The 23,789-nt window shown below is 44.2% G+C and overlaps 2 protein-coding genes across 2 annotated transcripts; one reads left to right on the plus strand and one right to left on the minus strand.

Moving 5' to 3' along the window:
• Positions 1–464: 464 nt before the first annotated feature.
• On the minus strand, positions 465–6,159 carry nup35 (nucleoporin 35). The gene is made up of 9 exons (XM_083682551.1): positions 5,756–6,159; positions 5,149–5,310; positions 4,463–4,590; positions 4,321–4,378; positions 3,995–4,133; positions 3,392–3,461; positions 2,627–2,755; positions 2,318–2,476; positions 465–1,456 (listed from the first exon to the last, which is right to left on the minus strand). Exons 1-9 carry the CDS (start codon positions 5,766–5,768, stop codon positions 1,379–1,381), a joined length of 936 nt encoding a protein of 311 aa, XP_083538677.1. The 5' UTR covers positions 5,769–6,159; the 3' UTR covers positions 465–1,378.
• A 111-nt stretch (positions 6,160–6,270) lies between these two features.
• dnajc10 (DnaJ (Hsp40) homolog, subfamily C, member 10) lies at positions 6,271–18,973 on the plus strand. The gene is made up of 23 exons (XM_083682585.1): positions 6,271–6,369; positions 6,741–7,061; positions 7,151–7,319; positions 7,502–7,552; positions 7,640–7,722; positions 8,229–8,360; positions 8,453–8,546; positions 8,803–8,880; positions 9,029–9,072; positions 9,271–9,402; positions 9,597–9,686; positions 10,207–10,317; positions 10,760–10,874; positions 11,014–11,141; positions 13,270–13,386; positions 14,010–14,111; positions 14,427–14,582; positions 15,202–15,335; positions 15,493–15,546; positions 15,688–15,835; positions 16,170–16,292; positions 16,983–17,099; positions 17,557–18,973. Exons 2-23 carry the CDS (start codon positions 6,837–6,839, stop codon positions 17,566–17,568), a joined length of 2,415 nt encoding a protein of 804 aa, XP_083538711.1. The 5' UTR covers positions 6,271–6,369; positions 6,741–6,836; the 3' UTR covers positions 17,569–18,973.
• Positions 18,974–23,789: the final 4,816 nt, after the last annotated feature.

The raw sequence follows: 23,789 nt of genomic DNA on the forward strand, positions 1-23,789 counted from the left end.
CCTGGTTCACCTTCCACTTAAGCTTCAAGGCATGACATCCAAAACAAAAGCAGATGCATGAGGTAATATAGCATAGCAAACTCTGGAAAAATATAGTTGGTTCTAGGTGGGCGGATATAAAGTTTTTCCATCTCAAAAAAAAGGTAGTGGGCGTTGTGATAAGTTATTTCACACTTCAACTTCAGCTGAAGTCTTCTGAAGAATGCACACATGGGAACTAGGTGAGCTAAAGTCACCAGACGCTCACTTCATAATAACGTCTCATTCTTACTCCTCTGACGAGAACATCAATAAGAGATGTCACGGGAAAAGTCGACACACTGAGAAGCAAATACTGCACGACGGAGTCAATGGCTTTAACAACACGGTACATTTGTAGAAACAGTACATTTCAACCACAAATACATTTATGGGGGACATACGTATACCCCATTCAAATGTTACCGGTTATGGTAAAAAAAAAAATACAAATTCAACTGGGAAATCAAATGATGCAACATTTATTTAACAAAAGTATGTGACAACTGAGGTACAGTACGAGTAGAAAGACAGCATTTTTTTTAAATAGATAAAAAGATAGACAGACATATTTGGTAAACTGACAAGATTTGTGATTGTTTCAAAAATACAAAATGTTCTGAAAAGTATACAAAACTCATTTCTTATAAATCACAATTCTAAAAGTCTGATCAAGGAATATTTGTCAACTAAACTACACAATGAACACAAACAAACCTTGCACCATTTTCACCTATTATGAGATACTGTATTTACAACCTTTATTTCAGACTGTCAGATGTTAGTTCAGAAAAATGGGCTATTTTTTTAAATTTTGTATAATTCATCAATCAATCATCTCATTCAGACAGGCCCATTTAAAATTTTCCTGCTCAAGACAAATGTGGCAAATAAGACATTGTAACAAAGGAAAAAATATTTTCTGTCAAATTAGCACCGTGATTTTTTATGTATATATAAAAAAAACACTTCATCTATAATAATATCCGGTCCCTAGTCATCAAATCAATCAGTCACTCAATCAGCCCATAAAGTGCATAGTACCCACAGGATCTCTCAATGGTTTAAAGGTAGACTCAGTGATATGACAAAGCAGTTGGTTTGCATCTGTTACACAGCGATCACACTGCATTGCCATGGACACGCGCTGATGTCTATGGAATTGCTGAGTGAAATGTCTTGCTTGTTAGTATCTGAAGTGAGTCATTGTCACTTCTTGTGGTAACGCCATAACGGCTGAGTCTACCTTTAACGCTAATCAGTGAAACACACAATCAAGACAATGGCAAAAAACAGAAGGCTAATGTTGGTTGTCCAGTCTTTCAGTGCCACCATGCATTTCACCATCAGAGGAGACGCCTCACCAGCCAAACATGTACTCCATGGCTTTGGACACCAGACTGTCATCTTTCCTTGGGGTCTGTCTGTCTGCAACCACCTGAAATCAACCAGGGAAATGGTTGGTGAGTTACTTAACGGTCCTTGTCCATGAAAGCATAAAGTACAGTCACTATTAACACATTTGACATTGGGCCGGTTTCCCTGTCCTAGATTAAACCTGGCAAACCATCCTTTATTCCATCATTATACAGACCACAAATAGGTGAGACCAACCCATCAGTTTCTGAAAGGAATTCTATTCCTGAAATTCTGAGAAAGGTCTTTTCATTTGCAGGCTTGGGCTTATGAAATAGTTTTTGGCTTGCCTGTAATGTGCCCTGGATAAGGAGATTTGCTCCGCAGAGCCGGCAAGTGTTTTCAATAGGGGTGTTTGGGGTGGAAAACACAACGTTTCACTGCTGCTGCTGTCTTAACATGCTTCTTTAACCCACATGTGCATCGTGGCGCTTCGATTTACGTCAAAGGCTTTGATACTCTGATTGGTTTGGGATCAATCTAATCACTGATGAATTTATTTTAGTGGTTATTTTTTCTGCCAGAGATGGCAGATCCAGATTGAATTATATGGAGTGAACGATGCAACGTAATAATGTGCAGGATGGGTCGCCAGGCAAGATTAAAGGAGCTGTGTGTAAGTCTGTTGGACATCTGCCACCTCTGGCAACCAAGAGGAAATTCAGTTCAAAGTTCCAAACACCATCCTCCTCCCGTATAATAATATAACCCCTCCAAAATTAACTTGCAGTGTCGGACTGGGATTCATCGTTCAATTTAGGGGTATCCGAAAGACCACTCATTCCAAGAATACCTGGTAGTCACTGCTAGAGGCCTTGTAGGCTGCACTCAAGAATACCTGGTAGTCACTGCTAGAGGCCTTGTAGGCTGCACTCAAGAATACCTGGTAGTCACTGCTAGAGGCCTTGTAGGCTGCACTCAAGGGCCTCATGGTTGAGCGGGGTGTAGACACAGGGTGGCTGGGGGTGCCGTTCACTCTGACTGGAGGAGAGAAGACTGAGTTGGAGGAGGACGAGCCTTTGTCAGAGGTCTCCATCACATTCTGAAAGGGAAAACACACACACACACACACACACACACACACACACACACACACACCCTTCAATTGATAACAGACAAACTGAAATACCGTAGTGAGTAAGGATTAATCCTGTTATCATCCCTAAAGAAAGTGTAAAACAAGGCCGCGTACCTTATCGATGCATGGTTTGACACCAATCATAATAGCTTCGCCGAAGATCTTCCCGTCTTTGCTCAGTGCTTTTCTCGCCTGGAGCTTGGACTGATACTGGATGTGCATCCAGTTGCCAGTGTTTGACATCTGGAAGGACACAAAAACAGAGGGATGGATGTAGCAGGGCACAGCTAGCACTGTGCATTGAACTGACTTTTTATGGAATGGAATGGAATTCCAGAGGTATATTTTATGTATATTAGTCATATGCCAATCCCTTGATTGACTGTTGGTTATGCGGGAGACTGGGAAGATGGAGCCAGTCCCATGTAGGGATACATGTCCAACCAATGACCATGCAGTTATAGATTAGCATTACTGACAGTTGTCGTTGCTAGGTTCGTGTAGCTAGGATCGCGTCTTTCTCGCGCCGTTTCCCCTAGCAACGTATGTGTGTAAGACTAGAGCAGGAGGCTAGGAAGGCTAGGACGGCTAGGACAGAGCCAAATAAAGTATTTTTAAGCCATTACAACAATTTTTTAACAATTAGATGACTGCACTAAATGTTTCTAAACACTTCAGTGATGTGAAAAACTGAAAGGAACAGTTGCTAATCCGTGTCATTTTGGTCTGAGTGTTTGCCCTCCCATAAGTGACCTGTCTAAATAAAGAAATAAAAAACACAGTTTGGTCTCTTTATTGGAAAGAAGTGCCCAAAAAGGCGTCGCCAAGATGGCGGCGGAGTGAACTGGCTTCCTTTAAAGAGGCTCTGGCCATTCTTACCACATGTTTCAGGATGTTCCCATACTGGGCAAACTGCAGCAGGATATAGGAGGCTGAGGCAGGGGGGAACCTGTCAATCAAAAAAGAAGAGTTGGGGATGCTGTTCATTTTCACACACAACAAATACACCGACGCCTTGGTGACTCGCCCGTGCGGCTAACTTGCGGTGGCCCCCCCCCAAGTTTATTACTGTACTTTTAACCTGATAGCAGGTGAGCCTATCGTCATCATAAAAACGTGTGTGAGCTGCAGCGACTGCTTACAAGACAAGACGAGCGGCAACTGTCATGTCTTGCTGCATGAAATGATCACAGAGAAAGATGCACAGAAAGTCAAACATGTTTAAGTCTACTGACTGACCATAACCAACATCATACAATGTTTCATAAAGAAATTGTGTTTGAGGTTTCATTTGCACTTATTCAGTGTATTTCAATAAATCACACACTTCGCGAACCAAGTGTATTTCTGATGGACCCCAAGAGTTATTGAGGGGGTGGTGTATAACACCTTCTAAAGTTCAGCCCAGGTCTATCATTGTGATGAATAAACACACAAATTCATCCATTTGTTGTGAAAGTTATGGGGCTGCAAGGACTTTACCCAAATACTGTTATCCAGGTATCATCCAGCTGGTCTTCTGAGGACAGTGCATCTCCCTGGGTGAAGAAAGGGTCTACTTGGGCAGGACTGAAGGTTGACTTCGCCTGCTGCCCAATGCCAGGGCTAAAGACATTCGAAGCTATCAGACAACACACAACAATTTAATTAGTTTTTGACTGCGTGAGCAATGTGAGCAACAAACTTCTAACTGAAGGGGGCCTAGTAAGTAAGTAAGTAAGAATGTAACAGAACTATTCCCTGCTATCGTACCGCGTCCCCCCCAAACCCCCTGACAGTACAGAGTTGAAACAACAAGGTAATATCACCTGTTCCTGGTGTGACGGCCATGAAACCAGACAGAGGAGTATGCATCACGGAAAAGGGCTAGGAGGAGAAGACAACAGTCATAACATGTACCCCCCTTGGGTACAGCGTCATAAAGTCATACTCTTTCACAGAAGTGCTTACTTGCTTGTGTGCACCAAGAGGGGACATGCCAACAAGAGGGCTGGCAAGGTCATCATAGATGCTCCTCACAGGAGGAGCGCCACTCTTGTCTTTGGGGGTGGGGACAACGGGTTGGGGAGGAGAGCCACCTGACAGAGGAACAGAGAGAGAGAGAGGGGTTCATCTGGAGTACTGCCGAGAGAGCAGAGGACTAACTGTGTCACATTATCAAAAATTACATTTACATTTTACATTTACGGCATTTAGCAGACGCTTTTATCCAAAGTGACTTGAACAAATACATTTGTTTAAGTAAGTGAATCATCTATCCATCAGTCATCATAAGAGAAAGTAACCTATGCTCAGATCAGGGGCCATAGGCAGTCACAATGCTTTTTTAAAAATGTATTAACAGAAAAGAAACTTGTACAGGGGGGTAGTGGGGATGAAGAGGTCTTTTTAGGGACCGTTAAGATGTAGCCTGAAGAGATGGGTCTTCATCTACAGAGGAAGATTGGTAGTGAAAAATGACAGGCCTGGCCTAGCAGTCGGCTGTGTGCCGCGTAGCTAGCAGATTTGACAGAATTACAATGTGAAGGTCTTTGACAGCGGTTTAGAGTGGAAAAGGTGAAGACAGATGAACTACTGCTTTTGTCTGTTGTTGTTGTTGAATTGGAGGTGACCCACAAAACAAAACTGTCCCTCACCTGCCATAAGTGGTGACCTCATTTCCATGATGCCACCTGAGACCCCAAACGTCCGAGGCTGGGGTGTGACAGGAGCTGGTAAATCCCCCATCAGGAACCCAGGGAGGAACTGGGCCCCTGGGCCAGGCTTGGGGGACGTTGGGGAACCCAGAGTCATTGGTTCTGTGTACATGTGACAAGATAAGAGGACAGTTGTGAACTACAGCCATGCATGAGGAGTCTGCATAATCAGACAAGCTATATAGGCCACACGAACTACCTTTGTTGGAAAACAGTGTCTTTAGTCTAGAACAGAACCGTGTTAGCTAGGTTCATGCTGTTAACAAAGGGACCATAGACCGAAAGGTACCCCTCCCTGGCTGTCCCTACATGCCCCACCCTGGCGGTCCTATCCTGATAGCTGGCTCAACGTGGATTGCCATGCTTTGCTGACAGTCTCGCAATGGGCTGACATGGCTGGCTAACAACAATTGGGAGCCCATGCCCCCTGCATGTGTACATGTGGCTAGCCAGCTATGCTGACTTAGCCCAGCAGGCTAGTCAATTCAGCAATGAATATCCCTCTTTTGAAAACAGGTAGGCTAGCTACTTAGCGCATGAGACTCACCTTGGAATTCCATCCCAGACCCACAGCTTGTTTCAACAAAACCTTGACCAAACTGAGTGAAGCTACCTGACTGAAACGGACAGATGTAGCTGGCTCAGGGCAGCGGTGCGACGGTGCGGCAGCAGCCGGTCTCTCCGGTCTGGACGCTGCGCTCCGATTTTCAAATATATCGCAAATCGCGCGAAAGCAGCGTATTCCCGTGGCTAGCACTTAGCTAACTAGCTAGCGAGCAAGCTAATCTCCCAAACTGGAGAAGAAGAGTTCATGGAGTACGGTCAGGTATAACTATCAAATGTTATTCTGAGCGTCTGTCTCCAGGGGCAGACAAAATACTACAGTTATGTCCCTTCTTTATTTGTCTACCAGGTCCCAAAGAGGAGGAGCAGCTAGCGAGCTAGCTGGCTAAACCGTAAACCAGCGAGCTGTCGTCAACGTGAACGTGGCGCTGCTCTGGGAGTCATCACGTCATGAGGAATCGTGGTGTCACGGTTTCCCAGGTCAGTCACCGTCTAGTCATTCATTGGTCGGTCATCATCATCATCATCATCATCATCACCACCGGCGACTCCCGGACCCGAACCCGGATAGAGGTGTGTGAACAAGTCCCTCGGAAGGTAGGTTATTTCAGTAGATCTCAACCGAACGGTACTATATATGCATTAATGGATATATTGCGAGTAGTTTAGGACGGTCTGTTCCTCCAAATGATCTGTGTATTGCATGGCAAGCTAGCAAGCTGAAACTTGTCTATGCAGCCAACCAGCTGACATTTACACAACTAGCACAGCTACATAACTAGCCACGGTAGTTTAGCTTACTTTGTGTTGGTGTGCAGGCGTCCGCTGAGGTCCGCTGATCAGATAGCAAGTCAATGAAGAATGTTGTAACTGAACAGGCATTGGTGCAAGATTGCATGACTTAAATTAGCTTGCCAGCCAACTTGATACTGATGAGTTTGCCTTTGTTTGACCTCTTCATTCCACAGATTTCTAGACGTTTAAGGGTTGCCTCCCCTAGGATGAAGTGTGTGTTAACCTCAAAGGTCCAGCATTGAAACCCTTTACACTGAGAATTTGTGACAATGAACTACCAACTCTCAGCAAAGTCAAAACCAACTCTTCAAGTTCAGCAAAGGGGTTGGAGCAGAATGTTTCTCCCCTTGCTTGTCTTGAGCTGTCTAGTTGCCTCCATATCCTCTGATGAGGATTATTACAAGTTACTCGGGGCGTCCCGAGAGGCGACCACCAGAGAGATCCGACAAGCCTTTAAAAAGCTGGCTCTGACCATGCACCCTGACAAAAATCCAGTGAGTATAACCCAATGAACATAGTCCACCGCATCATGTAGATTCCTTTCATAGCCCAGTGTTTTGACTGTTACTCTCATTGTCTCCAGAATGATAAAACCGCCCACGACAAGTTCTTGAAGATAAACCGTGCATATGAAGTGTTGAAAGACGAGGATTTGAGGAAGAAGTATGACAAATATGGAGAGAAGGGTCTGGACGAGCAGCAGCAGCAGGGGGGCCGCTATGAGAGCTGGAATTACTACAGATATGACTTTGGTAAACAACCCAACATTATTAAATAGCATTAATCTTCTCTGCAAGCCAGGGAGAGAATGTGAAATGCAGAGTAACATTTCAGAGAAAATGGCTGGACTAGACACTAGTTTCCTTTATTACAGGATTTTATGACTTCCTTATGGACTCTGTATTGACTTGGTTTGTGTCTCTTTTTTGTGCAGGTATCTATGACGATGACCTAGAAATCATCACGTTAGACAGGGGTGACTTTGGTAAGTGTCATGAATGCCACTAATGTGAACCTATAGAGCCAACTTTCCCTGTAATGCTATGATGCTGACTCTTGGTTTTATCCCTAGACGCAGCAGTGAACTCAGGTGAACTCTGGTTCGTCAACTTCTACTTCCCTCGTTGCTCCCACTGTCATGAGCTTGCCCCCACGGTAAGACGCTGATCACCGCATAATCCTAAGGACCTTTATTATGAAATCTGCACTCATTACACTCTTCATCAGTCTATTAAGCTTATCCAGTCATCATCAGTCTACAATCATTATCAGTCTATTAAGCTTATCCAGTCATCATCAGTCTACAATCATTATCAGTCTATTAAGCTTATTCAGTCATCATCAGTCTACAATCATTATCAGTCTATTAACAGTCATGTGTCCATCCACCCATCCTTTAGTAGTTGCTATAATTGTTTGGACACATTTTACTTGAAGTTGCCCCTGTTCCTGTGAAGTAATACTGTACTTGTTTCTCGTAACAACATCGTATCAGCCTTAGTAGAAGTGTAGTAATTGCTTTAATTACAAAGTGAGTTTTGTGTTGAGGGACGAATACGCTGGAATAAGAGCGACATAATGTGTGAAGTGTCAACATCATATATTTACGTGTCAGTTGGATGCTATGTTGTTATTTACTCCTTGTCTGTATGTGTTGACAGTGGAGGGAGTTTGCCAAGGATATGGACGGTGGGATTAGGATAGGAGCCGTGAACTGCGGAGACAATGGCAGAGTGTGTCGCAGCAAAGGCATCAACAGCTACCCCAGCCTGTACATCTTCAAGGCTGGAATGGTAGGAGGACGACGACGACTTCCCATCCTGATCGTTCTGTCACAGTATCATGTAAGGATCACAGTAACTAATAGCTTTTTGTCTACCAACAGAATCCAGAGAAATACTATGGAGACAGATCCAAAGAAAGTCTGACCAAGTTCGCCATGCAGTTTGTGAAGAGTCGAGTTACAGAGTTATGGCAAGGTAGATATGAGTTGATTTTTATCATATATGTTCTGGATATTCTATTTGTGTAGGACCTTCTATTCATTTCTATTTGCTTTCTATTTTCTGGGCATCTAAATTAAACTTCTGACCTTGCTATCTGCTTGCAATCTTTTATCAGTTTTGCTGACATCCATTCTCTTCACTGTCTTGTCATTGTGTTGATACTGTTTGTGTTAAGCCTGTTAAACTAAAGTAAAGTAGGCAGTGATATTGAATGGTGCTCTGCTTTCAGGCAACGTCTTCACTGAGATAGAGAAGGCATTTGCATCTGGAGTTGGTTGGCTGATAACCTTCTGTGCCGACACTGGAGGTAAAAATCTGTTTTGGGCATAATTTAAAATAAAGATATTCACAGTCTCTACGGTATGTTGAGAAGAAACACTGGGATATGTGTTTCTCTCAGATAAACTCAATTATTATAATGAAAATAATAATGTGTGTCTTGTTTCTCTTCGTAGATTGTCTTGAGTCACAAACAAGACAGAAACTAGCTGCAATGCTGGTAAGTTTGGCTCATGGTCTTCGAGTCCTTACTGGACTTATTGGCATTCTTGATGTTGCGTTTCACTGAAACATCAAATCAGACTTTATTAATATAGCATATTGTTGCACAGATGCAATGTACAATTACAAGAAATCTAAAGAATAACAGGAAGAAAATGATGATCAGATAAGAACACCTGTCTTTTATCCTCACTAGGAGGGTCTAGTGAACGTGGGCTGGATGGACTGTTCAACACAGGCGGAGCTGTGCGACAGCTTTGAGGTGACAACGAGCATCACAGCCTTCTTCCCCCCCGGCAGTACACTCAAGGAGAAGGGGAGTGTCCTGGTAAGATATGCCTACACAACTAGGAGGAGACGGACATCGTAATAATAGTAATAATGTTAAAACATTTTATTTGTGAAGTGCTTTTCATAGAACATCTCAAAGTCGCTGTTCAGAGGAAAAAGGAAAAGGAAAAAATGTTGTATTACTCGTGAAAAACACAGCTTTCTAAGAGCTGAGTATCGCTCTTCTCACAGTTCTTGCAAAGTTTGGAAACGAGAGAGATCTATACCGAGGTGATCCAGCATCTGCCAGACCTGGAAGCACTGACCAAGGACACCTTCAAGGTAAGATCCCAGTATATCAGATACTTAAAAAGATGCCACAGGATTTTCTGCATATTTTCAGCCACTAGTTCCAAAATTAGCGGTAATGAGCCAAAAACCAGGTCCCTGTTTCACCTGATTGGACAGAGATGGGCACACCTCCTCACTCTCATGAGCTGGCCTTACTGAGGACTGTGTGGTCTAATGAGATAACAAATCATTAACATTATGTAATGAACACTACAGTCAACACTTAATCCATAATGTAAAATATTACTGACAAATCCTGTAGCGTCTCTTTAAAGGATCAGTTCTGAAAACAATTAGTAAAGCACCTGTCTGGTGGAGAAATGCTGTGTCCCATTCTCCACCCTTTGTCCATAATCTCAGTACACACTTGTGTACACCCTCATATGGATTTGGGAATGGATTGGTGTATGAGCCCCTGCTTAGACGTATCCTACGGTTTTACGTCCATGTGGGAAAGTGCACAAGTTCATACTTCAGGAGAAAGTGTAACTGTTTTACTTTAATCCTGCAGAGTAAACTGGCCAACCATCGCTGGCTGGTCAGCTTCTCTTTTGGCCAGAAAACCCTGGCATCTCACGAGTATAAGAAGCTCAAAGCACTTCTGAAGGAGACCCACATACAGGTAAAATACTTCCAAATTACTCAGTGTGTTCAACAGTTCTAGTAGTGTGCTTTCAGATGTTACTGTGTCTTGGAAGATAATAAGATAGGTAGCTGTATCCCAAATCAGTGACCTGAAAAAGTCTTATGAGTCAAGCCCCCGGAGGCAAATCTTATTGAGGTACCATAAATTAGCATGTTTGAAATGTCATTCCCAAATTCTCTGAAAGACTTAATTAAAATTATTTTGAGATGATTCGGGCATGATATTTCAAACATGCAAATTTAGGGTAAATTGACTTTCATTGTTTTTTCTTTCAACAATGCTATCAGTTAGTGACAGTGCCCATTTAAATAAAAAATAAGTCTTTCCTTGTCCGTAGACTCCTTTCAGAGTAACAATAAAATATGGGATTTTGTAATTTGGGTGAACTGTCCCTTTAAATCCGGACTCTTTTGCTCAGGTGGGGAGAGTTGACTGCCTGACCGAAGCAGAGCTGTGTGGCTCCCTGTACATTCAAAAGCCCTGCATTGCTGTCTTTAAAGGCCTGGGCATTCATGACTTCGAGATACACCACGGTATGTCCTTCTAAACAATCATTTTCTTCACGTTTTAGTTTTTTCCTCCGATACGCTCAGCAATACATTTGCACTAATTTGCGGAGTAGAAAGTGAATGCTTGTCAATTTGAATTCCTTCCATGATTGTGTCCTCTCAGGGAAGGATGCCCTGTACAACATTGTGGCGTTTGCTAAGGAGAGCGTCAGTGCTCACGTGACCACGCTGAGACCTGACAACTTTCCCAGTCACGGGAAGGAACCCTGGCTAGTGGACTTCTTCGCTCCAGTGAGTATTAATGTACTAACGTACTACTGACTTGCCTTGCCGCTTCAGGTGTTTAGAACGGTCCCCAGGGCCACGTTCAGCAGGCCATACCGCTGCACAACGGTTAATTGAACAAAGTGTTTTGAGTGACCCGTTGGGGGAAGGTAGCAACGGTGGGTGCTGATCGAGAGTGAGCTGTACCATGAACGTTGTGAACCGTTGAGAGACCATGGCGTTCAATAACTTCTGTTGCAAAACGTAGCAGGTTGAGTCACCTGACCGTGCTCTAGAATTCGATGGAATAAGGTGTGCCTGAGCCAGTGTTAAGAGAGTTGGCTGCATTTTGATATGTGTTTGTAAAATAGGCGTCTTGCTAAGATAAGATATCTCGATGGATATATTTCTCAATAATGTCAGCATGACTTAGTAGAAATCCCAAAAAGTAAATAGAGGTGTTTGCTCTGTGGCTTGGATGACACAGAGTTGATTAAACTTGAGTGTACGTTGGCATATACGTAGTCTCCTTCCCGCCCAAATGCGCGAAAGGTCTGGTGGACCAACACGTGAAACTTGCCTTTCATTAGGAAGAGCATCGAACCGGACGGCCCATAGCCAGGTTTGAGTCATTGTAATTCCAGGCTTATACACTCACCGGCCACTTTATTAGGTACACCTTGCTAGTACGGGGTTGGACCCCCTTTTGCCTTCAGAACTGCCTTAAATCTTTGTGGCATAGATTCAACAAGGTGCTGGAAACATTCCTTAGAGATTTTGGTCCATATTGATATGATAGCATCATTGCTGCAGATTTGTCGGCTGCACATCCATGATGCGAATCTCCCATTCCACCACATCCCAAAGGTGCTCTATTGGATTGAGATCTGGTGACTGTGGAGGCCATTGGAGTACAGTGAACTCATTGTCATGTTCAAGAAACCAGTTTGAGATGATGTGAGCTTTGTGACATGGCGCGTTATCCTGCTGGAAGTAGCCATCAGAAGATGGGTACACTGTGGTCATAAAGGGATGGACATGGTCAGCAGCAATACTCAGGTAGGCTGTGGCGTTTAAACGATGCTCAATTGGTACTAAGGGGCCCAAAGTGTGCCAAGAAAATATCCCCCACACCATTAGATATTTGCGTTAACGAGCAGTTGAACAGGTGTACCTAATAAAGTGGCCGGTGAGTGTATGTTCTGTGCTGTACTATAGCCTGGGGACAAGGTTAGCATATATGTGCAGTTGGGTGAGGTTCCTGTTTTACCTGTAGTGAAGTATTACTGTACTCACAATGTATGAGGGAGATTCTATATGTGTGTGTTGCTGTCAGGACATTCTATGTCAACTCAACAAGCCATGACACCTACCATCTAAGATTATTCTGAAATGGTTTCTGAACATAATAAGATAAGATGCATATTCCCTGAGAAATAAGCTAATTGATTGTACCCAAATTGGCCATTTTCATTTTGTGGGATTCATATAATGTTCAATAGAACTCAAACCGTAAATCCGATTTGGACCAAAGTTCTGCCTGATCATGATTAAGACAAAACAAAACAATGGTCAAAAGTCACCCATGAACCCTCCAAACCCCTCCATTAGAAGATGTTATCAGCCAGTATGGAATATCAGCTCTCTATGCCTGACAAGTAATATGAAGCTGCACCATGGAGTTTTGTTTCATCATACTATGTAATGTATTTCTGATTAATCTGGAGCTTGCCCTGTCCAAAGGTTTTAGTCATATATTCATTGAAGGTGTGTTAATTCAGAACTTTACCTTTAAAATGATAATGATTTAGACATGTAGAGTGAAGAGTTAAAGTTTATTTAAATTAACACTTTACTTTAATGAGAAAAAGCCTAAAAAACATAAAAGGACAATTTGGACACAATCGCCATCAGCGAACAGCAGGGGTTGTCTATTCTTCTTTGGAATTTGGAATTAGGAGTAAAGGCACCATGTTCACCGCAGATGAGCCACGTTTACAGCCGATATGTAAATTGTGTGGTAAGAATGTGCCTTTTGGCTGAAATGGCACGGTGTCTGCCTGGCTTTGCTGTTATTAAGCCGGCTATGGTCGAGCATGTAGGCCTATGTGGAGCTGAGTGAGACCCATGGCTAACCTTGCTGTTACCGCTGTAGTGGTGTCCACCCTGTCGGGCTCTGCTCCCCGAGCTGAGGAAGGCCTCCATCCAGCTGTTTGGTCAGATGAAGTTTGGAACTCTTGACTGTACGGTGCACACGGGACTCTGCAGCACGGTGAGTTTTCATAATGTCATACAATTATACAAGGTGTGTGTGTGTGTGTGTGTGTGTGTGTGTGTGTGTGGCATGCTTGCATACTGTGTCTCTGTATGTGAATGTGTGACGCTTTTACAGAGTTCTGCTAGCTGTGTGTGTGTGTGTGTGTGTGTGTGTGTGTGTGTGTGTGTGTGTGTGTGTGTGTGTGTGTGTGTGTGTGTGTGTGTGTAGTGTGTAGTGTGTAAGCTGAGCTGAGTTGTGAGGCTGGATGGCGCAGGTCTTATTTCACGTCCAGCCTCCTGTTCCCCCTCAACCCCCGAGGTGATGAAGCCCATATGGCAGCCCTGTTAGAGTGGGACTGGGAGGGACACAGCGGAACCTGACAGGGGTAATTGCACAGTAAATTAGAGAGACAACGAGTCTGTGTCTTGTCCATCCACCACCCAGCGTTGATGATTAAAACCTGCCCATCTAAGCCGGGTCTTCATGGTTTCAAGCAATTCTGAGTCTAATTAGTCTAAATATGCTGTCCCTGTCCCAGTTTAGGATAGTGTCAGCTTGATGACGTTAATTTTCGTTTGTGTTTTTGATGAGTTACTGACAGTGAAAACCACAGTAATGTATTTGTATTTGTTTTGTAGTACAACATCCACTCCTATCCAACGACGGTGATCTTTAACAGGTCGAACATCCACGAGTACGAGGGTCATCACTCTGCAGACGGCATCCTGGAGTTCATCGAGGTGACAGACCCCGTTCCTATGTCAGTCCTCTAGCTGTGGGTGGACGTGTCCAGGGTTGTAGTCAGCTAGTGGACAGGTCTTTCTTTCATGGCTGACCGTGTCCTGGGTTTGTCAGCCCTGCCAATGGTGGAGAGCCCCACTAGAGGACCCCGGGTGGATAGAATTAAATGACTTTACATGTGATCCATGGTCCATGTTATTCTTGATAGCTTTAATGTATACACTAGCATGTATAGCATTGTTGATGTTTTGGCTGTTAATGTGTTTTCAATGATCTCATTCATTCAATCATACAAGTCCTCTCTCCCCCTACAGGACCTGGTCAACCCCACCGTGGTGAGTCTGGGCCCAGACAGCTTCCAGGAGGTGGTGAAGAGGAGGAAGTCTAGTGAGACCTGGCTGGTGGACTTCTACGCCCCCTGGTGCGGCCCATGCCAGGCCCTGCTGCCCGAGTGGAGGAGGATGGCCAGGGTAGGTGGTCCAATGGCATACGAGCATTGCAGGCAGGGCCATCCATTGACCTTGGCATTGCGGTACAGGTGGTCCAATGGCATACGAGCATTGCAGGCAGGGCCATTCATTGACCTTGGCATTGCGGTACACCAATATACCACCCTCTGACTAAGGCACACTGCACTGCAACAAGACACCCAGTCAGTGACGTAAGCTATTCTGTCAATGTGTTGGAGGCTTGAATCTAGCAAGGTTTAAAAATAATATATAAAAAAAGAAAAAATATATTTTTTTTTTTTTTTTAAAGTTAAAATAAAAAAAGAAATAGTTCGGAACATCCCTGAGATATAAAGTTTGCAGATGGAGAGGAGACAGCAAATATGAGCAGTGTCACATTTGATTAATTCTGTCTGGAGCATCCCTGAGATATGCACACTAGTGTTTTTTTCCTGTCTGTCTGTCTGTCTGAGGATGTTTGAGTATATGGATTTACAGTACATGAAGGTCTTTTTTCTCCCCAATGAGCCCGTCTACCGATTTCTACCTCCACCAGCCTCCACCTGGTATGGTGTATATGAGGGTGTATGGGTGTATATGAGAACTTAGTGTCTGAGGATATTCAGTTTTGTGTACTCAGGGGCTGAGTGGGTTGATCAACGTGGGGACTGTGGACTGTCAGAAACACCACTCCCTTTGTCAGAGCGAGGGGGTTCGAGCGTACCCCGAGATCCGCCTCTACCCCCAGGGTGCCAACCGCCGGGACCTGTACCAGTAAGTGTTTCTCTCGTAAGGCTGAGAGACGAAGCCAGAGCCTCGGCCAGTCCTACAAAGTCCTTCAAGGCGTAAATATGTTGCTTAGCGGTTTGAATCCTGAGTTGTCTGTGGATGAGTCTTGTTCGTGTGTTTACGTGTCTGTTTCTTTCACCAGAGCCTACAGTGGTTGGCACAGAGACGCTCACTCTCTCAAAGTCTGGGCCCTGGGGTAAGGTCTTCTTATTTTCTCATCGCTTCCTTCCTTAGAAAAAAAAACACATGAAGTCATACTACAATCTGATGTATTTGACAGGAAGGAAATGGTGTCTCTCTGTCTCTCACTCTCACGCTCACTCTTCCTCCCTCTCAGGACTCTTCCCAGAGCATCAGTGGACCTGACCCCAGAGGACTTCAAAAACAAGGTTATGGGAGGGAAGGACCACTGGGTGCTGGACTTCTATGCCCCTTGGTGTGGGCCTTGCCAGCACTTTGCCCCCGAGTTTGAGGTTCTCGCTCGGGTAAATGGCCACTCAAATCATCTCTCAAACATGTTTTTATTCACTCCATGTTTATGAAAGAAAACATCTAGTAATTCATCATAGGTTATTATTGTGCAATTCATAACCCTTTGAGCAAATCATGTCAATACTTGGGTCACCCACATCTTTGTTAATGCTTTTTGAATTCCCCCTGAGTGAGCTAAAGTGTTGCACCCCCTGCTCTTGTCTGCAGTAGATTGGTCTAAAGTGACCTGTGTTGACCTGATTTGAATGAATGACTGAGTGGTGTGGACATGTTGTTGAGTCACCCAGCGGGCGTGAGTCACCTAATGGCTGCGTCTCTGTGCTGCAGATGGTGAAAGGGAGCGTGCGGGCGGGAAAGATGGACTGCCAGGCCCACTATCAGACCTGCCAGAGCGCTGGCATCACAGCCTACCCCAGCGTCCGCTTCTACCCTCACCTGGGCACCAAGAGGGTAAGGCTGGCAACACCTCTCCGCCTCATGGGCCCGTCTTCAGTTCAACAAACGTTATTTGATTGTATTTATTTATTTATTCCCAAGGGACGTGTTTTAAACAGCAACCAGAACAACAAAGAACATACTGTAACTACATACGTACATACATACATACATGTGTACATACATGCATACATACATATGTACGTACGTACATGAAGCATACATACATACAGGAAGAATGTACACACAACACATACACTTCAAGATTCCAAGGAGTCCAGTTAATTTAGTCGGTTTGAAAACAATGGTGCCTTTGAAATCAAACTTGTGTTGATTTTAAATATACAGTAGCGGCTCATTGTTGAGCAGTCATTGTATATGCCCTACATTTCTGTCCTTGCGAGACTCGAGTTAACTTGGAAAGTACAAACTAGACTCACAGTATCTTGCTTAATTTGTATGTATTGATCGTTCCAGCCCATGGGTATTCTCTTTTGGTATTACAGTATTAGATTATACATGATGTTTTTCTCGTCTTGTTTACCAAGCTTTTTAGGCTAGAGACCAAAGTCCCCAGTGCACTGTCCTATAACTAATCCGTATGTGTGTGTGTGTGTGTGTGTGTGTGTGTGTGTGTGTGTGTGTGTGTGTGTGTGTGTGTGTGTCTGTGTGTGTGTCTGTGTCTGTGTCTGTGTGTCACTCCAGCGAGACCAAGGAGGAGAGCACGTCAACAGTCGAGATGCCAATGTCATCGCTGACATCCTCCAGCAGAGGCTTCAGCAGCTGTCTCCCTGGTTACAGGACCAGTCGTCTAAACTCAAGGTAAGCCTCTTACACGTCTCACAAATCACCATGTTTTTTCTTACCTTTCGAAGTAGAGCTGAATTATTCTCCGGCGTACACATTTAAATGAGACTGGATTCTGGGCCTGGCTTAGTTGAAGTCAGCCTCGCCATGTGCTCATAGTTTGACCAATGTGCATCAAACCGAAGCCTGCATGTTTATGTTTACTTCATTCACAGTTAATAAGTGCAAAAGTAAAGTTCACCTGAAATATAATCCAAATGGATTACCTGTGCATTTTGACATCATGTCATCACTACATTTATGATAATGTAATATCAAAATGCATGTTTTTATATCAGTTATATGGAACTTTCATATCAACTGAAAGTTCACTGTATTATTTTATTGTCATAATTCTAATATTATTACGTATAATAAATCAACTGGTACATTTGGACAGCATTTTGAAACAAGGAACTTCTGTATTTTGCAGGATGAACTCTGAGAGTCAGGGATCTGGTTGGAAGGTCCCGACTCCACTGAGCCATATTTCCTAATGGAAAATGGACAACTCAAAGAACGGTCAAACGCACACACAAAAAACAAAGGACTCCAGGAAGAGATTTGTTTTGGAGGATTACTGCCAAGGAACATTGAGCAAGATATTACTGTTTACCTCTGTTACTGTCAAAAGAAGCCCTTCTTTCTCTGTGTGAAGACTTTCAACAATGATTAGGGGAGACTGTTGTTAGTTTTACCAGATACTGTTGGTATTTGACCACCCTGTTTTATGAATGTACTGTCTGATGAAACTTGGACAATGGTTTTCAATTTTATTTCAAGTTTTCATTTCATTTTATGATATTTATGACACACACACACACACACACACACACACACACAATTGCAATTTATAATGCCCTGCCAATATCGTTGTGCGTGTAGCTAACAGTGTTTTATTCATTCTGTGAAGTGACCGCACTGTGCTGATCATGTTGGAAGTGTTATGTATTAACTTGTTTGCCGGGAGGATGGTTACGTATCCAACCTATACACCTACACTACTACTTAGTCATACATCAGTCAGTACGTCAGCAAAAGACGTTTCGTACACTGAAAATGATAAACAGCAGAAAATGTACGATACACTCCTCGTTCTTTTAATCGTTCATAACCTACTGAGGCCCTGCTAGTATGTTGTGGCTTGTCTATCATGCTTGGCTAGAAATACTGCTACTAAGCTAGCTGTTAGCATTGTTTCTAAATCAAGTCCTTGTAATCATGTCATTTTAAGTCCACGTATAATTCTGGCTCTGGCTGATGTTTGATAGTAACTTGCGGCATGTGGGTGCTTAGCATTTTGGTTTTGAAAATGCATGGACTCCATATCCGAAGTGTCCCTTTTAAGACACTCCAAAGAGGTTTCTTCAAATGCTCAGTTCAAGTTGTTTTACACAGAACCTTGTATGGAATAAATGTCTTTTTAAAGAGTTCTCTCTTCCAGCAGACCTTCTCTGGTCATAAATGTCATTTTTCCTCTATATCAGTTCCTATAATAACCACTGGGTGGCAGCAGAGCAGTGTGTGAGCTTGGTTTTCATGCATGCTAGGTTCTCATACTGTATACAACTTGGCAGTTGTCTGCGTTGCAAGTGATGGTTCGTCTCAGTGCAATTAAAAGGATTATGAACATGTCAATATTTGTTTTTAACTAAATATGTCATTGCTCATTTTAGCCCAGAATAAATGTGTACATTGGGATACATGTTTGTGTACATGTTGTCTTTTGGGAATATTTCAAAGCGGCAGTATCCCAATTCTAATAGCGAGTCTGTACTCATTGTCTGAGACAAGGTCATTCATTCCAGTTTACCGTACCCCTATCGAAAAACACAATGAGCAGACGCCAATGCGAGGTGATTTTTACTCATAGAAATGTCTTCAAATCCACAATGTGAGTTGTCGTTTATCCGTCTGCGACCTTTGAAGCTGTGTCACTGTGTCTCCTGTGCCCACCAATCTGTGACTAGACTTCTACAACATTCAGATGTAAAAAGCAGTAAGTCTGGTCACAGATGGGGCTATGCCCACCCGAGACAGCGTAAGAGACTTGCACATTTGTTACTTACTTGAAATAAGTCTGATGTATTGAGTATGTTTAAAACAGAACAGAGCATTTATTTTGAAACAGAAATGGACACATTTTACATTACCGTTGGCAAGGTATTTCAGAGTTGAGTTTGAGTGTTGTCATGGACTTTTTTGAAATATGATTCTGAGTGGAGGCATGTAGATTTGCTCGTTGCTGCTCTCTTTGGTGACACTGAACATCTGAAAACATACAATACGCCACGTTTTCTAATAGCAGCAAATGTCACAAAACATACAAATGGTGATCTCTACCATTTTATCATAGCGATTTAGCAATCCAAATCTACATACTGGACCTTTAATACTTTATCTTGTTCAGTCTCACTTCTGTTCATATACCCACCCTCTCCACTGTCCTGCTTGTACATTACCTCCTCCATCTATTCTACCATCAGTTTTTTCCATTATCTCTTCACTCCACTATCTAGACCCGGGTTCAAATAGCATTTAAAATCATTTCAAATGCTTTGATTATGTGAACCTGGTGCAATAGCACCAATTGGAATATGCCCTGTCACATTTCCCCACACTGCAGTCTGTGGTCTGAGCGCTCCCACACTTCCCGTCCACATGGTCACAGTCATGTGGTCTTACAGATAGGCTGCAAAATGAGCCTGACAAAGTGCGTGCCCACGCCCACGCCCTCACACACTGTCAACAATGGAATGGGAGACCACAACAATGCAAGAGCAGAGAATGGCGCTAGGCAACAATCCCAAAAGTGCAAATCTGCCCATCTGGCACGCCCCAGCATGTACTCAAAGTATTTGAACACTTTTTTGACATAGCTCCTTTCCAAATGCTCTCCTCCCTCTCTATACTTCAATACTGTATGTGTGATGTGTGCGGGGTTCGACCCAGGTCTTCCATGTGGAAGACACAAGTGTCTACCTTTAGGCCAAGAGGATATCCTCAAGGTCCAAGTGGGACACTTGAATTGTCAGGTCTCAGACAGGCATTCTGCAGCTCATCACCACCTCTGCTACATATGCCCCTCTCCAACCCTGCTCTCCTCCCGGTCGACAGAGCCCTCCAGAAGTATTTGAAAGAGGAAGCATTTTGTCTTCTTTTAGCTCTATACTCCCAACAGATTGGATTTGAAATCAAAACATTACTATGAAGTTAAAGTACAGATTATCAGCTTTAATTCAATGTTTTGTTTTTTCAGATTCACCATATAGAAATTGCAAAAATATGTATACATATTCCCCCCTTTCAGGGCACCAAAAGTGTTGGAAAATTGGCTTGACAGGTGTTGACAGGTGTTTCTGGTTAGTCAGGTGTGTCACATCATTTGTGGAGGCATAAGAGAGCTTTCAGCGTCTCTTACTGATTCTCGGCTTTGCATTTTTAGTTTTTATTCTAGGCTTTTACCTTTGGAGTCTGCTAGTGGTGTCTGTCAACATGAGGACCAAAGAGACTTCAATGAAAGTCAAGGAAGCCATTATGAGGCTGAAATATCTGAAAAATCAATCAGAAACATAGCCAAAACCTTAGACTTACCAAAATCAACAGTTTGTAACATCATTCAAAAAGAAAGAAAGCACTGGTGAGTTCAGCAATCGCAAACGGGCTGGTAGGGGCTTTCTAAATGGTGAATCCAATCTGAAAAAAACTACATTGACTTAAAGATGAAAATCTCTACTTTGTTTAATTTCAAATCCAAACTATTGGAGTATTGAGCTGAAAGAAGACAAAATGCTTTCTATTTCCAATGCTTATGGAGGGAACTGTATCCTTCCATCTATGGAACTGTATCCTTCCATCTATGCTCCTCTTCCCTTCTGCTCTCCTCCCTCTATCCTTCCATCGCTCTTCTCCTCTATCTTCTCTCCTTCCTCTATCCTTCCATCTCTGCTTTCCTCCCTCTCCATCCCTCCATCGGTTCCACCTATGCTCCTCTCCACTTTATCTCCTCTCCTCCCTCTCTATTCTTCCAACTATGCTCCTCTCCACCTTTGCTCTGCTTTCTCCTTCCATCACTCTTCTCCTCTGCGGGGAGCTCAACGCCGGTATCTGCTCATTTCCCATGTAAGCGCAGCGGCCGTACTTCCTGTGCTGTGGCCGAGGCTGGGGAGGGATGAGGAGGGGAGGGGAGGGGAGGGGTGAGGCGGGGAGGGGTGTTGTGAGGAGGGGTGGGGTGAAGAGGGGAGGGGAGGGGTAAGGAGGGATGGGGTGAGGAGGGGAGGGGAGGGGAGGGCGTTGGTTCATGGCCATCTCCTGCCTGAATGCACAGATGTTGGGAGGATGAAACGGTCCAGGGATGAGAACGGCGTGGCAACACATCAAACTCCTCTCTCTCCATCTCCTCCGTCAGGAACTCTCTTCATGGCGCACGCACGCAGTGTGTGTCCTGGCCAGCGCCATGGAACAGGACACGCCCCGTGGTCGCCATGCCGACACCAACGACACGCTGCTTCCACCGAACAAGGGATCACACAGGCCGGACCCGCCACTCAGAGAAAACACTGGAAACAAAATCTCTCACCACCCCCGACCCCGGTGGACCCGTTGGACGCAAACGGCCGACCAGTTCCCATCCTCTCGTTCTCGTCCTTTAAGGCTTCATGGGTGAAGCACATGGTAGAGCAATTAGGAAGCACATCAAGACTGTACTAAATTTCGGTTCATGGTTGCTTTGGTCGCTTTTGTCCATGCAGTATTGCATCAGACCTACCTGCTACAGACCTAACTGATTATCAAACGGATTAGCCTCGCTTTGGTGTGAAGCTCAAGAGAAGCCTTGAGAGAGTTCTGAGATGTATAGAGACAGGTTCGGTACAGTTGTTACCCATGGAGAATGGACTGTGATGTATCCCCACGAGGCCTGACCTCTTCTCTCTCCTCTGACGGTGCATGCCTGACTTGGGGGTGACTGAATGATTGCTCCATGTTTATTTTCCCCTCCACTCAGAGGTGGAAAAACCCCACCTGGGCCCATTGGAAGGGGGTTATAGCTGGCAGTGTGTCCACCAGCTCTGGCGTCAGTGAGTTGTAACACCTTATAACCACAGTGTGCTTTTTATGAGGGGAACATTGAAGTTCACGGAAAACACACAATCGACTTTCAAAAAGCGTACGTCATCTGAAGCGATCATAAAAAATGCTTTCGGAATTTGTTTGGTGTTATAAGCTTTGTAATTTCATGACGTGCCGGTAAACCGGGAGATTCTGTTTTTATTTGTGCGCCCTTCAGATCAATTTGTTTAAACTGTTACACAGCGCAAGGACTAGAATGAGAAAGGTTCACACGAAACCAGCATCGGGGGTAACATACACAGGGAAACCAGCATCGGGGGTAACATACACAGGGAAACCAGCATCGGGGGGAACATACACAGGGAAACCAGCATCGGGGGGAACATACACAGGGAAACCAGCATCGGGGGGAACATACACAGGGAAACCAGCATCGGGGGTAACATACACAGGGAAACCAGCATCGGGGGGAACATACACAGGGAAACCAGCATCGGGGGGAACATACACGGGGAAACCAGCATCGGGGGTAACATACACAGGGAAACCAGCATCGGGGGTAACATACACGGGGAAACCAGCATCGGGGGGAACATACACAGGGAAACCAGCATCGGGGGGAACATACACGGGGAAACCAGCATCGGGGGTAACATACACAGGGAAACCAGCATCGGGGGGAACATACACAGGGAAACCAGCATCGGGGGTAACATACACAGGGAAACCAGCATCGGGGGTAACATACACAGGGAAACCAGCATCGGGGGGAACATACACAGGGAAACCAGCATCGGGGGTCACATACACAGGGAAACCAGCATCGGGGGTAACATACACAGGGAAACCAGCATCGGGGGGAACATACACAGGGAAACCAGCATCGGGGGGAACATACACAGGGAAAAGGCTTCATGAGTCCCCTGTGGCCTTTATCCTGTCTGTTTATGGGTTTCACCGCTTAGTCATGCCTAGGAGTCCTCTATTAAACTTAATGACTTTTCTCCATCAGGTGCTTGACTTGCATTCTCAATTAAAAGGGCTGTAAAGTCACCTACAGACTGTTACTTCTGAGTGGGTTACGCTGAGGGAGGAAGGAGACGACAGCTCTTGTTATTCTCTCAACGAAACACGAAGTCTGAAAATATCAAGATTCATAATGTACAGTGAGCTTATTCCACAGCAATTTGCAACATTATCAAAACATGCTTGGAAAAAAAAAACAGAAGAGCAGAGAACGCAATAAATCCCTAGATGTGTTGCAAGAGCACATGGAAAAAGACTTAGCTAAGATCGTTATTTGCTGAGAGATAAAGCCCTAGGATGCCAGACAGACCCCACCTCTGTAAGTCTTGTGTCCACATACATCTGCAGTCCTACTGTGTAGCATAAGTGGATCTCCTCACAGAAGATCCCCTCTCTGTTGTCGAGCTCATCAAGGGCTTAGCATCTCATTGCCCCGGCCCTCAGATCTGTAGAGTGAGAATCAGAGCCTGGCTGTTGATATTAACCTACACTAATAGCAGCCAGGGGCTATAAAGAGGCCTGTAATCCACTGTGACTCAATTAGTCTGCAGTTACCAGCAGGTTGTGGAC

The sequence above is a fragment of the Argentina silus genome (genome assembly GCF_951799395.1).
Source record: "Argentina silus genome assembly, chromosome: 12".
NCBI lineage: Eukaryota > Metazoa > Chordata > Actinopteri > Argentiniformes > Argentinidae > Argentina > Argentina silus.